Source organism: Hyperoodon ampullatus, assembly GCF_949752795.1.
Source record: "Hyperoodon ampullatus genome assembly, chromosome: 5".
Taxonomy (NCBI): Eukaryota; Metazoa; Chordata; class Mammalia; order Artiodactyla; family Ziphiidae; genus Hyperoodon; species Hyperoodon ampullatus.
Genome location: NC_136918.1, coordinates 1,743,574 through 1,759,597, shown reverse-complemented (window position 1 = coordinate 1,759,597; position 16,024 = coordinate 1,743,574). Strand labels below are relative to the sequence as shown.

Genomic DNA, 16,024 nt, shown 5'->3' with positions numbered 1-16,024 from the left:
AGTAACCTGATTTGTTCCTGCTTCTGCTTTTGCTTCTCCCCACAGTATTCTTTATACAGCATGCAGAGTCATCTTTGTTTCTTTTATTTTCAAGTATGATCGTGTGTATCATTCCTTTGGTTGAAGCCTTGCAGTGACTTCCCATATCATTTAGGATAAAACCCAAATTCTTCACTAGAATTCTGATGTGAGTACTCATCAAAACTTACATGAATCTCCAGTTACACCAGTTCTGTTTCTATTTCTCTGCCTTCCATTCTGCTTGCTCTTATCATGTGGATCTTTGTTTCTGTGTCTCTTTCTCAGTTGCTCCTGTGTGTATGTGTATACATGTGTCTCTGTGTCTTTGAATTATTTCCCATATTGCTGAGGCTTTCTTTCTTTTTGAGTAATATTAAGGTGACTGTTATTTTATTTCATGAGTATAGTCTTGTTTTCCTGCTTTTATCTTTAAAAACAGATAAGCAAAATAATTTCTGTTACTCTCAAAAGTGAAAAAGATGAAAGGTTTGTTTGTTTGTTTTACCTGTGGGTCGCTCTACTGTATATCCCTCCCCCTGTGAGTTAGTGGTCATCGGCAACAAAGATGTCTGATCTCTCCGTACCAGGTGTCACTGTTGAGGAACGGTCTGTAGAGCTTGCTGTCCAGTATGGTAATTACTAGCCATGTGTGGCTATTTAACATTAAATTAATTGAAATGAAATAAAATTAAAACTTCAGTTCCTCCATTGTACTAGCTACATTTCAAGTGCTTAATAGCCACAAGTGGCCAGTGGCTGCTGTATTGGAATGCACCCTATAGAGCATTCCCCTATTGCACAGAACTGCTATAGATGGTTTATTATATGTATACCACTTGTAAATTTTACTCATTAACCAAAAGTTGTATTTAAAATCCCTTTTTTACTACAACAAAAGCACTTTTTAAATTGTGTGAACTTACATCAACATGCTACTGGTAACTGATCTTATCAAAGAATGGACACATGAAATGAAAATCTTTTACAAAGAACAGGGTACTCATTGTGTATGTTGGGTCACAAAGCAATTGATGATATTTGTTTAAAAAGCTTAATGTGCTGTTCATTTTTATTTCAGATGATCCTGTACATGCAGCTCCAACCACTTCTACACGTGTATTTTATATCAGCGTAGGGGTTTGCTGTGCAGTAATATTTCTTGTAGCAATAATATTAGCTGTTTTGCACCTTCATAGTATGAAAAGGATTGAACTGGATGACAGGTATCGTATATATTTTGGGAAAGGAAAAAAATAAAAGCAGTTGTTTGCATTTACATGGGAGCCCACACACACCCATGCCCACTGGTGCACAGTGGTGCAGCGGAAGAAGGGTGGTTAAGCCCTAGCCAAGGGGAAAAATACTGTCTTTGTGTTTCTCTGGTTTTATTTTTAAAAATCTGTGAAGTCAGAAATTAGTTTATTAGTTGGTGGAAAGTAGTAGAGATCAATTCTTTCCCCATCCCCTTTGACATGACTCTCTTCTAGACTCCTAGTACCTTTTTGAAATAGCCCTGTTTCTTCCTCCTAGTTTGTCCCTCCATCACTATCCATCCTTCTATCCATCCATCCATCCATCCATCCAATTTATTAACATTTATTGAGAACCTGCTATGATTTAAATCATTAGTTCGCAACCTGGTCACACATTAGAGTCATGGGTAAGCTTTTAAAATACATCAGCACTTAGGTACCCCCTTCCAGAAATTCTGATGTCATTGTTCTAGGGTGGTGTTTGAGCATCAGTATTTTTCTTAGAGCTTTCTGGATGAGTCTAATGTGTAGGCTTTGAGATACACTGGGTTAGATGTTATGCTAAGTGCTTGGAATAAAAAAAAATAATGATACACTTCATGGCTTCAAGTATTTAATCTTTGACATTAACCCATGTTACAAAAGTTTGTAAATTTGATGACTGTGGTATGTGTATTATAGTGTGGGAATAAAACAAGTGCTCATCCCAGCCTGGGTGAGTCCAGATGACCAGGAGGACATTATAGCCAGGATAGGGTGAGAGGTAAAGATGGAATCGTAGACAGGTTTATTTTCCTAGTGCACAGTTCTCGTTTCCCTCCTCAGTGATTCCCAGTTGCTGACTGAAGACATTCTCAGCTTTGTGACTTGGCTTTCAAGGCCACCCTCCTTTACAGTCTGGAGACGAGCCTGCCTTGTCTCTCATCCTTACTTCACGCTCCAGTTAAATGATTACTTGTTCCCCACTTTTGCCCTCCACTTTGCCCTCCAGGACTTCTGTTCATGCCTTCCTTTGCCCACAGGGCTCCCTGCATTTTCCACTGGTTCAAACCATTCTTCACATTGCAACGCCATTGCCATCTCTTTCATGAACTCTTTTTTAAGCCTCCCAACCATCAATTTCTCCCTCCTCTCTTTGTCTCTCTCTCCTTCCCTCTCCGTTTCTCTGTCTCTCTCTCTTTTTGGTAGCAGTTATTTTACTTTTTCCTTCTAAAATCAGCTTTTGTGTACTTGTCTCTCCTGCTAGAACGTAAGCTTTTCCCAGTTAGGGAGCAGTGCGTCTTACTGCTGACTCCCCAGTCCTACGTGGTGCCATACATACAGCAGAAACAAAAGCACGAGGGGATGGGGATCCTGGCTGGATTAATTCCTGCCCCTGAGTACTCTCTGTCCCCTCTGTTACACTTTCTTTATCTGAGTAGAGAAAGAAGAGAGAGGAGGTCAGAGTGAGAAGGGAAATTCACGGGTGGGGTGTTTCCGAGTATGTTTTGTATATATGGTTGTGTTAGTTAGAATCGGGTTTTGTAGAGAAAGAACTGAGGGGGAAGTGAAGTAACAGGAACATTTTGATGGGACTCTGAGAGGGGATATGGCAGAGTTAGAGGTCACTGGAAGACATGGCATTTAGTAGTCTGTCTTGATGAACACATTCTCCTTGCATGCGTGCTTGTGTGGGGGCGCTCTGAACCCACAGAGATCAGAGTTGTGCAAGAACTTCAGAATCCATAGGGCTTATTACCTTTGCTGCTGAAATAATTTGTTACCACCCATGAATTGGTGTTCCAGTTCTCTAGTTTTCAGGCAGATGTTTCCAGACGTTGCCTGAATAGAAGCAGCTTTCATCATCGCTTGTTTTCAGAGTACAGCCTAGTGGTTAAGAGCGTGGACTGGATCCAGCACATCTCTGAATTCTAGCTGTGCTACTTACTAGCTTTGTGGCCCAGATAGAGGAAGTTTTGTAGCTGCTTTATGTCTCAGTTTTCCTCATCTCTAAAGCAGAGATGATCATGGCACATACTTTGTAGGCATGTTGCGAAGTTTTAGTGAAGTAAAAGTGTAAGCTCTTAGAACAAGCCCGGCATACAGTAAGTGCCATTATTATGATTTTTCTTTTCAGAAAGTTGCAGTGTGTTGGTAGTGATGGACTAATTTCTTCTTCAGCTCTTTCCTATTCTAGTAGCTGTTATTTATTACATGCCAGGCAAGCTAATAGTGGTGACTAGAAAGTTCCCATCCAGTAATCTAATAGCATTTAAGAGACACTGCTTCTTCCCTCTGCGCTGGGGCCACTGAGATAACAATGACTGCCATTTCATTGAGTGCTATTTACCAGTACTGTACCAAGCACTTTACATGTATTATCTTATTTGACACTCACAGCCACTTATGGGTATGGTACTGTCCTTGTTTTAAAGATAAAGAAACAGGCTTGAAGAGATTAAATAACTTTTTCAGGGTTGCACTGCTAGGACCAGGGCCGAGCATCAGGAGGGACTTGTTGTAATAGCTGTATTGTAATAGCTCAGTATTGTAACTGTATAAAGCAGTTGTTATATGCCAGGCACTGTTCCATGTGCTTTTACATCCATTAATCCTCTTAATCCTCACAGCAGCCCTGTGAGGCTTGATGGAACCCATGGCTGGTAGAGATGGTAGAGAGTTCTTCCATTCCTGACACTCAGGAGCCAGAGTCCTCTTATACACAGAGCTTATTTAGAGGCAGAGAATAAAACTGCCTGAGGTGTACTCATGCCAGGGGCAGTTGGAGCCCAAGTGTGTGACTTTCCCTCTCCTGACACTGTAAGCTCATCTTTTCAGTCTCTGTGTTGTACCAGATGAGTGTATTCTGGAGATGCAGAGCTTTTGTAAAGTCCTTCCACAGAGGGATTGGCCTGCACCCTGTCTGTACTGTAGTCTTTCCCTGTTAGCTTGCAACTATAGGAGAGTTCACTCCTTTGTGGGATACTTGAACTTGTTATTTGGCAATATCTTCATTTTCCATTATCTGCATTGCCCCGTCACCCTTGCCATTACTGGTGACACGGTCCCTTTTATTTCCCCTTAATCATTTCTGTATTCCCCTTATTCAGTGTCTAACAGGTATCACTGAATGAATGTTGCATGAAGAATTTGTTGAATGAGGAATGAGTAGAGAGAGACAGGAAACCATTCTGTTAGAGCAGTAATTCTTTCCCTCTTTCAGTATATATCAATAGCTCATGTCAGCAGCAACTCTTCTGTGTGGCTTATAGCTTTCTATTCCAAGGAAGGGTGTTTTTCTCTGTTTATTGATTGATTGATTCAGTGTTAATTGAGCTCTCACTAAGAGTTGGGCCCACTTGAGGCCTCTTGTGCCAGGCCCTGGCTTAAGTGCTGGGAAGGGAGGAGTGAACAAATAGGTACTTTCCCTGCCCTCATGGAGTTTACAGTCTGCTTGGGCAAGATAGACATTAAACCAGAAATCCCTGCTAGAATGTAGGCTTCATGAGGGTAGGGATCTTTGTTTCTTACGCTCACTGCTGTATCCCCAGCACCTGGCACAGTATCTAGCATCTAGTATACACTTAGTAAATAGTTTTTGAATGAATAATTAAATAAATGAATTACACAGAAAAATAGAGAAATATAAATCATAATAAGCGCTCTGAAGGAAAATGATGATCTTTGCCCTAAGTTCTAACTTGAACGCTAAAGCAGGGTTAATGTCTTCATACCTAATCTTACTTGCTTATGAAAGTCAAATGAGATAATTTATTTAGACTGGTGTTAAACTATTAAGTGCTAGCAAGTGTACGTTTTTATTTCATTTTTTACCTCATGTGATGTAGCTATGTAGATATTGAATTTAATAGGTATCAGGGGTCGATCCCCAACTGCTCCATGCTTGTCTTATAACAGTAAGTCTGGGCTTTCAAAGGTTTGTTCTCATCGCTTAACATTAGTGCTGTGCTCATTGTAGGGACCACTAAATATGGAGGAGCGCATAACGTCTTTGCATGCCCAGGCTTTTCAGGGATTCTGAGGTGGTACAAGAGTGCCACCTGCTGTTGAGTTGCTGAAGAGAAACACAATAACTAGTAAATAATTTGGGGTCTGTGCATATTTATTCAACCTGTACGTTGGTTGCAGGTAATATTTGAACTGTACTTTCACGTATATTATACAACTTGAGCCTCACAAAAATCCTGGGAGGTAGGTTTTCTTAGTCCCATTTTATGGGTAAGTAAATTGTATTCTGTTATTCCCCCCCCTCTTTGGGGATGATAATGCTTCTCTTCTCTCCCCATTATTGAATCCTGGACTTTTAACAGATTTGATTTCCAACATGGTCTTTGAGTAGTATGTACTCAGAACTCCAAAAACAGGTGCCTGGTGGTTCCAGGAATTAAGGATGTATAATATTGGTAATAATATGCATAATTAGTAATAATAATTTGTAAGTGTATGTTTGAGGGCAGGGCATTGCCCTAAAAGGATTATATTTTTCATGTAATCCTTTTAGCAACCTTTTCAGGAGGTAGTATTATGGTTATTTTATCCACGAGGAATTTGAGGCTCCAGAAGCATTTTGCCTAAGGTCATACAACTAGTTAATAAATGGTGGTGCTGGCAGTTTTGATTTCAAGGTTATGCTCTACATCTCTTCACTGTACTGTCCCATACCCGCTCTATGTGTAGACCTATGTAGATCAATTTTTGAGTAGCAGCTTCTTATCATTGTGTGTTTTTTTAATCATCAGGTTATGAAAATACAGAACTATTTTGTGGGGTGTGGTCATTTAAACGATTTTCATATTTAGGAAATTTGGGAGCCTCTTATGGGACTCTGCCAATCCTATAGCTAAGGGAGGCATGGAAAGGTAGACCTTCCTCCTGAGGGGATGACATCCTGCCTGTGATTTCACTCTTCGTGCTGAGTTTCTATGCTTCACTTCTCCACTGCTGCAAAAGTACAAGGGCTGAGGCAGTGAAATTGGAATGTGTGCAAAGGTGACCCTGGGATAAGGTCGTCATCCACTGACAAGACAAAAGGACATTCATTAATCTGTAGTAATCTTGAGTATGGGGTTCACATTTATTTGAGCCTGGGGTTCACATTTATTTGAGCCTACCATTTTCTGGGTCTCCTCTTTACTTAAAGAATATGGCATAATAGAATGCTTCACGTGCTAGAGATTTCTAATAAGTTCCGTAAATTCTAAAAATGTGGGATTGGGGAAGAAGAAGAAGCAAAATGTATATGATCAAACAGATTTGAAACAGGTAGGAAGTCCCTTCCCAAGCTTTGAGCACGTTGGCACGTTTGATTTGCTTTCATACTCCATCATCTGTAGGCCATTTGATTTTGGACCATCATTAAAAAGAGGCCTGTCTTTATACTCCTTTTCTTAAAAGCAATCTAATTGAGTGGCATGAGCTCTTTTCCTAAGAGATGGTTCACTAGCATAACATTTTGTGAGGTTCAGGACTGCTATCTATGGTGTCTGAGGAATATCACATTTGTGAATGACTATGATATGATGAACCTGCCTGGTGGTCGTGGAGATAGAAAGGAAGGAAAAAAGTAGAGCTCTACGTTATGAGGCAGATTAAAATTTCAATATGGAACATTTGTGATAGAGATCCATGCATTATTGTGATCTCCGTTAGGGTTTTAAGCTGGTTATAATGGCTACATGCATTTTGTATGTATGGAAAAAGGAAATTTCTCAATGAAGCTGACTTGCCAAGTATTTCTCTCTTAAAAATTGTTTGCAGCATCAGTGCCAGCAGTAGTTCCCAAGGGCTGTCTCAGCCATCTACCCAGACGACTCAGTATCTGAGAGCCGACACACCCAACAATGCAACTCCTATCACCAGTAAGAGTTAATTTAATTCTAAAGATGGTTTACTAAAATTGTCTATGTTCTGTCTTTCTTTGGTCCTGTGTGGTTAGTTACTTGTGGGACGTGTGCCATGCTCTGTACATAGTATCTAACATGTACAGAATTAGGCTTTAACTTTTGCTTTCTAGAGCATTGAATGAAACATTCCAAAATTGGAGTATTAAAATTTAGGTTTAATTGCTAGAATTAGTTTTGGAGAGGTTTCTATAGATTGTATTAAGAGGGCTGCTGAATCATTTCTATACAAATTCAGAAGGAGGATTTTCAGGTAGTTAGATAGAATAAGCCACTGATCTCTATGAAGGCAGAGACTTGGATTTTAATGAATTATTTGATGGTCTCATGGGCTGTGGTTAGGACTTTACATTGTTTTCTGATCATGATGGGAAACTAGCTGCCGTTAGAGTTGAGAATGGGGTCTGATTTCCTTTTTTTGAACAGGATTTTCATGAAAGTTTTTATACTGTAACATGTAGATGTTTGGGGGAAAATAATCATTCTTAGAGTATAATTTAGGCATAATGAGGACTCAGTCACCATACAAATAAGAAACTACACAATCATCAGGATAGACAGTGGACCACAAGTCAGGGCTCAACTCAGTGGTGCCATTGATTAATGAGGTTCTTGTAGGCAATTAACTATTATCTCCCCTGGGCTGACATTTATTCTCTAGTAAACTAAAATTAAAGAGTATCTGTTCTTCACCCAGTGCCCTCTTGTGGTCTTTCAGTACTGTTTCTCATTAAGAAGTACCAGGATTCTTTGGAGAAACGGATGATTCCAGGACTGGGTCGGGAATGTGTAAGATAAACCTGGGACATTTGCTGAGCCAAAAATCCAGGAAGCTACTAAAGACAAGAGCTCCCCAAAATGGGACCATTGAGCATCAGAAAGAATAATGACTGCAGTGGATTGATGTAAATGTGAAATATAAAAATGTGTAAATATCCACAAATTCGTAATGATACTTTTTAGAAAAATCGGTCATTATGGGAGTTAACTAAGGCACCAATAATGCCTTACTCTGACAACTGGCTATCTGAACTATTTCACAGTAACCAGATAGTGCTGGTTTATGAAGGAAAATGTTTTTTTTACAGAAGAATCCCAGCTAATAAATGTGGAAGGAGTGGCAGAATTAGAAAATCATACTTGCATCCCCTAATAAAATATTTGATTCAGGAAAAGATCGTCCGTGTTTTAAACTATACGAACAAAGGGAGGTAGGGAACTTTACCATTTGAGGGATCAGAGTGTCACCGCCTGAATCCACTACTGAAACTTAGCATCATTAAAAGTAGGACAGCTAAGTATTTTGTGCTCCCAGATGGAATATTCTTGTCTCCCCTCCCCCTCCAAGAGTTAACCTGGATCTAATCAAGGCTGTAAAACTGACTTGCAGTTTACAAGAAATACAGGGATAGAGAAACAAGTTAGATGACACTAGAAGAGGCAGATGCTGGACATTCTCCAGGATAATTGACGCAGTTTCTTTAATAAGATGTGGCAAGAAAAACGAAAGGGAAGGAGGGGGCACTCTAGCTTAAAAGAAATCTGAGAGGAATCATAACAGCAGTTAACATCTCCACCAAGGAAAGAAAGACGTATGTTCCTCAGGAAATATAATGATAGATGTGAGAGTAGTCCAAACTATTTATAAGAAACACATCATTGCTTTTAATGTCTAGCTGTCAAGATTTGCTCATTAGAGTCAATTCTTGATTGTGGATATAACCTTAAAGAGGTAGATAGTAAAAGCAAAATGCATTTTAAAAAGGTCAGTGGAAATACATTTATTTGTTGACAAATTTTTTTATTTACTGCCAATAAGAAGTTTATTTCTTTTGTAGACATTACCTTAAGGAGATAGATACTTAATTTCTTATGTATGATAAAAACAAATAGTGCTTTTAAGAAAACCCAATGGAAATACATTTGTCTATAAATAAGAAAGGAGCGGAAAAAATACTTGAAGACAAAATAGCCAAGAGTTTTCCAAAATAACAAAACACAACAGTCCACAGATGGAGGAAACTCAGAGAACTCCAGGAAGGATTAAACGCTCATAAATGCACTCATAAATGCTCACATATGCACACACACCTAGACATATCATGGTCAAAGTGCTGATTAGTGGAATCAGGTTTTGTCAGCCTAATCCATCCATTATAAAGGTTTCCAAAGCCTTCCATGTAGTTCTTCTAGCAGCCACTGATGACCATTGTCCAAGTCCACCCATTCTTTAGGGATTTTTCTTCCCCAAAATACTATTCCAGTGGGGATACCATTCCAATTTCTGCTTGCTAACACTAACTTTTATTCTGACTTTTTTTTTTTGTGCAATGAGAATTTTAATTTATGGCCAGAAATTTTGTTTTGCTCTCATCATATTAAGAATGAATGGGAATTAAGGGAACCGAAAAACAAATATGAATCTCACAGTGGTATGACTAGGCTGTATGGATGCCAGAATGATTAAATCAATTATATATATTTTTTTAGAAAAGATATTTTTACAAACACCTCTTCATTCGAAAAGGTTTTTTTTGTGAGGAGACTATATTAGAAAATCTTTGGAGAGAAAAGCAGTCCATATGAGGGATTAAATTAAATTCCATGAATCAAAGCTTGTTTCATTTGGCTGAAAAGCAATTGAAGTGGTGGTAATATAATATTATTTTTAGTGTTTCTTGTTTTAATTCTGCATTTTAAGATTTTGGGATAGGTGGGAAAGTGTTTCTTTAAAATTTAGTATGGCCTTCATAAGTAATTCTCCCTGTTCGTGTGTGTGCCTTTTTCCATTTATGATTCTTGCATTCATTCATTCCTGTGACTTGAGTCCTGAGGTTCTAACTGAACTAGTTGACCCTGATGCCATAATAAGGGTATTTATATTTCTTGGTTTGGCTTTGTTGGCTCCTCAGGTTATCCTACCTTGCGGATAGAGAAGAATGACCTGAGAAGTGTCACTCTTTTGGAGGCCAAAGCTAAGGTGAAGGATATCGCAATATCCAGGGAGAGGATAACTCTAAAAGATGTACTCCAAGAAGGTATCTATTATCTCAAAATCAGGTTTTCAAGGAAGATTTAATGTTAGTAGTATAAAACTTTTTTTGTTTCAGAATTTAAGAATTTCATCTCATTTTGAGTTTAAGGATAGAAAGCAGTGCACAATTTGTTTCCTCTATAACACTGATTTTTATTTTCCCTTTCTTTAGATTTTTCATTTTGCCTTAATATGGACAGCTTTGGTGCAATTGTTGATTTTCAAGTATATTAAGGCATGATTATTAGTGTTTGTCACCTTTAAAGTATATTTTCTGTTTAGTTCTTGTCTGAAGATGATCACTACCTAGCAGACCTCTTTGAAACATTCTAAGTAATCCTCTCTGTGATGGAAAGTGTATGGGTTCTGACAGAAGGTGCATGCATGGGGATTGGAGTTATGCCCAACTTCCAATCCCAGTCCCACAATTTATTACCTATGTGACCTTGGAGAGATCATTTCCTGTTTTCCATGTCCAGTTTCCTCTTCTCTAAATTTGGACTCCGTTGTCTACTGTTAGACAGTTATGAAGATTAGATGAACTGATGTTCATTAAATGAACTAACACATGGTAGGTGTTTGAGAGATAGTACCCTGCCCTTCCCCTCTTGCTGGTCCTTGCTTTCTTTTTTGAGTTTCAGGGTATTGACTGGGGAGAATGCTGAAAGAAGAAGACGGATTAATAATAAAATACTTTATTGAGCTCTTCAAGTGTTAAATAGATAATTACTTTTTCCCCCCTTCCATAACTCAGTTTGGAATGTTTTGGATGCATGTGAGTCATTCTGAATTCATCTGTTTGGTTGAGATGCTTGTAGGTCAGTCACAGCCAAGGGAGGGGCTTGAACTGTCTCCAGTGGCAAATAGTAATTAATGGAAGCAGATTTTTTTGGTGTTTTTGAATGTGTGAGGAGAGTCCATTTTTCTCCTTTGTCGTTGCTCTGAGGCTAAGCCTAGAAACTCATAAATGTCTCTATGGATACCCCATTACTGAGCTCCAGTGCTCCTGTCTATATCATTAGTTTATTTAGGATATTTGAGAATGAATTCTCATATGTAGTTTAAATTTGGTATTTCAAAAGGCAAGTTAAGATATTTTGTAGTTAAAAAGAGCCTTTAACAGTCGTTAAAAAACAAAGATTTGAGTCTTTTTATGCTAGGGCTGGAGTAATGTTGATCACATTTTCCCTTGTTATGTTTAAGTTGTATTGTGACAGAAAGTTTTGTACTTATAATTTTATGAACGTTATCATATGATCTCAATAATTATTATTTTTCCTTTTAGGTACTTTTGGGCGTATTTTCCATGGGATTTTAGTAGATGAAAAAGATCCAAATAAGGAAAAACAAGCATTTGTAAAAACAGTTAAAGGTAGGATTTTATTTCCCATTCTGTTTCCATACTGCTTTTCTGTCTAAGGTGGCTTATGTCAGCGAAATTGTTTCAGATGTTCAGTGTGTGCCAGGCCTTAATCATTAATCAGTCCGTGTTAATTTAGCTCATACAGTCTAACCTTTTAGGAGATTTATGTTGTTTTCATTAAGATATAGAAAATAGAAACTAATAAATTAAGACATTATATATTTATCAGATATTACTCAGGCTTCTAATTAAACTGCATCCACTTGACTTCATTTTTGCTATATCTAATATTATGTTTTTCCTAGGTTAAAACTCTTTGGTTTTTCCTTCTTAAAAAACATTGATAGTAGTTTTCCCTCCATCTCAGCACCCCCCCCCACCCTCAATACTGAGGACTTATAAAGAAAAAAAATGACCCCCAGACCCACTGAACCTTATGTGAATAGCTGCTGTTTGCCTTTCTCTCACTCCCTTTCCTCTCTTTTTTTTGCTGTTATATATAATTTGCAGAAAATCTCTCTCTCTCTCTCTCTCTCTCTCTGTGTGTGTGTGTGTATGTGTGTGTGTTATTTCTTGGTAGAGTTTTGCAGGTATAGCTGTAGTTGGAATTGCTGCCCCACAAGGTGTTTACATTTAAAATATTGATAGTTGTTGCCAGATTGTTTTCTAAAAGGTAGTGATAGTTTATATTTTCATGAACAGAATACTTATTTTCACATATTCTCCTTTTGGAGAAATGTGATGCTTAATTTTTCACTTACTGATTTCACTTACTGATTTATATAAAATTTTCACTTAGAGATTCCCTACCAACATATACTAGAATATGTTTTTATATGGCTTATTGCCTAATACTGGTAAATTAGCAAGACCTTTTATAATATTAGAATTTTAATGATTTATAATTGATTTGTATATTTAAGCTTTGTAAAAGCTTAAATAATTCTTAGGTAAGTCTATTTGCTCACTTTAAGAGAGAAAATGTAATTTAAAGAGTGCTTAATGTCTGACAGTATCTGATGTAAGTTAAAATAACTAGTTATTAATTTTGGAAAAACAAATTTAGCATTCCAAATGCAGAAATTAAGGGCAAAATTAAATTCAGTTTTATGAGTAGGAGGTAACAATTTTGTGAAGTTCACAAAGTTAATTTATAAGAACTTATGTTTCTAAATTTAGTTAAAGGAATTCTTAGGAGTATGAAAGGTTTGTGTTTATTGTTTCTAAAAAGTTGGGTTGTACTAATCTAACGAAAAAACTTCGGAATTTGATTTCTTTTAATTTAGCAAAATTGCTTGTTTAAGGATGCTACAAACACACACTTCCTTCTTTCTAAACAGATGGTGTAACTTACTGTTAAGTGAGTAAGTTAACAGTTAATAAAATGAATTTATTCATTCACTTCTCCTAACCCCAAAACACTTCTAAAGATTGAATTTTAGGTTTGGTCCCACTAGGTTTTCTGACTAGTTTTGAAGGATACTTTACATATTACTCTTTGTAAATGTAAAATTTGAGCCCTAAGTTTAATAATGTCTGCCTTTTGTTACAGTTTCTCCATTTTTTAAAGGAAACATTCCCCCTTAATTCTAATATTTCTTCTGTGGTTTGTAAATATTCTATGGATAATTTAGAACTGGGATATTATTAATTTGTTCTGAAGGAATGTTGAATTAACAAAAGAGGTTTCTGTATAGAATTAGGTTGATTTAGGATTGGAAGTGGGGGGGAAAGGAAATAATAGTGATAAGAAAACACAATGCAGATACTGGGACTGTTTCACAAGATAAGATTTCTCTTTCCCTGTACCTTTGAATTGTAGTCACTTGCTTGTTTCTGTGTCTTACCACTGTAATTATAATGTTCTCTCTGAGCTAGATGGAAACAAGAGAAAGCATAGTGAGTCCTTGGCCAAGATATGGTCATGATTTGCGTGGGAAACACAGGGGACGTGTACTGACCACGGTATTTGCTTTAAAATTGTTAGATAACTCCACATGATTGAGTGTCTCTGAGATTTATTCTTTTGGAATGTTATTTTTATTTTTTAATTGAAGCTGCGTAGAGTTGACAGTTCTTTCACAAATATGTATGCTTTGTTACATGCTATACAATTAGAAGTACAGCTAAAAATGCAAAAATAATGTTTTAAAAGATCAGTTACTTTACCTTTATTTATTTATTTTTATATTTATTTAATTTATTTATTTGGTTGCACCAGGTCTTAGATGCAGCAGGTGGGCTCCTTAGTTGCAGCTCGCCAACTCCTCAGTTGCGGCATGCGAACTCTAAGTTACGGCATGTGAACTCTTAGTTGTGGCATGCATGTGGGATCTAGTTCCCTGACGGGGATCGAACCCGGGCCCCGTGCATTGGGAGCATGGAGTCTTAACCACTGCACCACCAGGGAAGTCCCTACCTTTGCCTTTAGGCATAAGCAGGAAATTGGAGTTTGGCTTCTTAAAAGTTATCATTTTTCGCGGAGACTTAATGGATATTCCAATATAAATTTCCAGAGATTGAAATTAGGAATCTGAATTTCACACAGTGAATATTGTGAAATTGAATTCCATGAAATAAATTAATTAATTTGAAGTTATTTGTATTAAGTTCTTGTTTTCTTTTATAGCTTCTAATTTTTTACAAATTAGAAATAAGTAGGGTTTTTTAAAAATCATTTTGTTCTTGTAACTTTAGAATGTAAATTATTGTATAGTATTCTTTTCAAATATATACGTCTTAAAGATAGACCTTTCAGTATTTAAAATTATAAGACTAGGACCAGACTGGGTAAGGAATCCAGGAAAATGATTTTTTCTTACTAAATGTATAAAATTATTTTTTCTCCAAAGTTTCCTTAGCTCATTATCCAGCTCAAGTGTCCCTTGCTTAATAGAACATGCTTATCAAAGTTAAAAACTTTAAAAATTATGCAAAAAATGACACATCCTGAAATTACCTTTCATTTTACTTGGATCTCTGTACCAGTTGACAAGAAGGTAAACTCTTACCAAATTGGTACAGACCTCCAACTATTACTAGTTTTCAGTTCTAAAAAGATCCTTTCAGCCCCCAAATAGTTCTGGCCATAATTTTATTAACACTTATTTAGATTACAGAAAGAGTAAAAAGGCATATTCTGCCATTTACTAAATGTTCCTAAATTTTAAGCAGTTTTTAAACAACTAGAGTTTATTTCAGCAGACATTGAGGTAAAGTGCTTTTTCAAAGAAGTAGCAAGTATTCCAAGTCTGTGGCTTTTTGTCTACCCATTTTGTATTCCTACAAAAGTTTTAACTAAGTGAAGCTGTCTGGAAAGGGAACACTAATATCACGTAATGAGAGAGGGAGTGATTCCACGGGTTAGTCTTGGAAGTAAATGAAATTTACTGTTTCTCAGCTTTGACAGCTCCACTTTTAAGGAATGAGTGTATAATCATGGTGCCTGAGTTTAGTGGTCTGGATTTTACTGTTGGTTTAGCATTTTATGAGGTAGGGCTGGGAGGTGGATCTTGGCTTTGCCCATCTTTCTATCTTCTTCTCCCTCTTACTGCATTGATCAGAAGATCTATAAATTATTATTACTATTTTTTAAATTGTTGACATACAAATCTGTTATTGGCTTCTTTGAAAGTATTTTTAAGGGTATACTGTTAATTTTGTTTTTGATATTTAAAAACCATTTTTAAAAAAATTAAAACTCATTTTCAATTTTATAATGAAAATATACTATTCACTTAATGGAAATGTTCTTTTCAGACAGGGGAGAAAATCCTCTATACTTATTAAAGTAGTGGTCCCTATAAGAGGGGGCATCCTTGTAGATTTGTGCAGATATTTAATGGCTTCAAATTCTTTTGAAGGTGCAGGCTAAAGATATTGGTAAATTGCATTATCATGTCTTATTTCAAAAACATTGAACTAAAAGCCAGTTTTAGTTCTGTTTGTTACCTGGACCAAAAACCATGAGTTCAGAAGCTAAAAATAAAATGGAATAATCATGCTAATTTGGGCTATTACATGAAAATTTAAATCTTTTTCTACTAATATAATAGTACTTTTTATTTGTTTAACCACATAGAGGTAAGAAGAAGAAAACAATAAAATGCACCACAATCTCCAGTCAGAACGCCTGTGGTCATTTTTTTCTAATTTTATGTTTGTAAGGTTAGAAAGTTTAAACAGGACAGAAAGGTGCAAAATGTAAATTCTCGTATCTCTAAAAATAACCACCATAAACAATTTCTTATGATTCCCTCTGTGAGTAAGAAGAAAAACACAGCCAAATATATCTAATTTTCCAAATAAATTCGATTTTGGAATATAACTGATCGCACAAACACAGTTTTTCACCTTGCTTTTAAAATTTAATATGTCTTGCAGATTTTCCTCTGTCAGTACATGTAAATCTGACTTTTTTTTCTTAAGGTAGCTACATATTATTCTTACGTGC

General features: G+C 36.7%; 1 protein-coding gene across 1 annotated transcript in view; it reads left to right on the top strand.

Moving 5' to 3' along the window:
- The window catches only part of RYK (receptor like tyrosine kinase), a gene marked incomplete at its 5' end in the record, with an annotated part of 90,894 nt that overhangs the window by 49,118 nt on the left and 25,752 nt on the right, over positions 1-16,024 (top strand). The window contains 4 exon segments of the mRNA XM_079704561.1: positions 1,100-1,244; positions 7,032-7,132; positions 10,087-10,212; positions 11,494-11,580. Of these exon segments, the coding sequence (XP_079560687.1) occupies positions 1,100-1,244; positions 7,032-7,132; positions 10,087-10,212; positions 11,494-11,580 (459 nt within the window).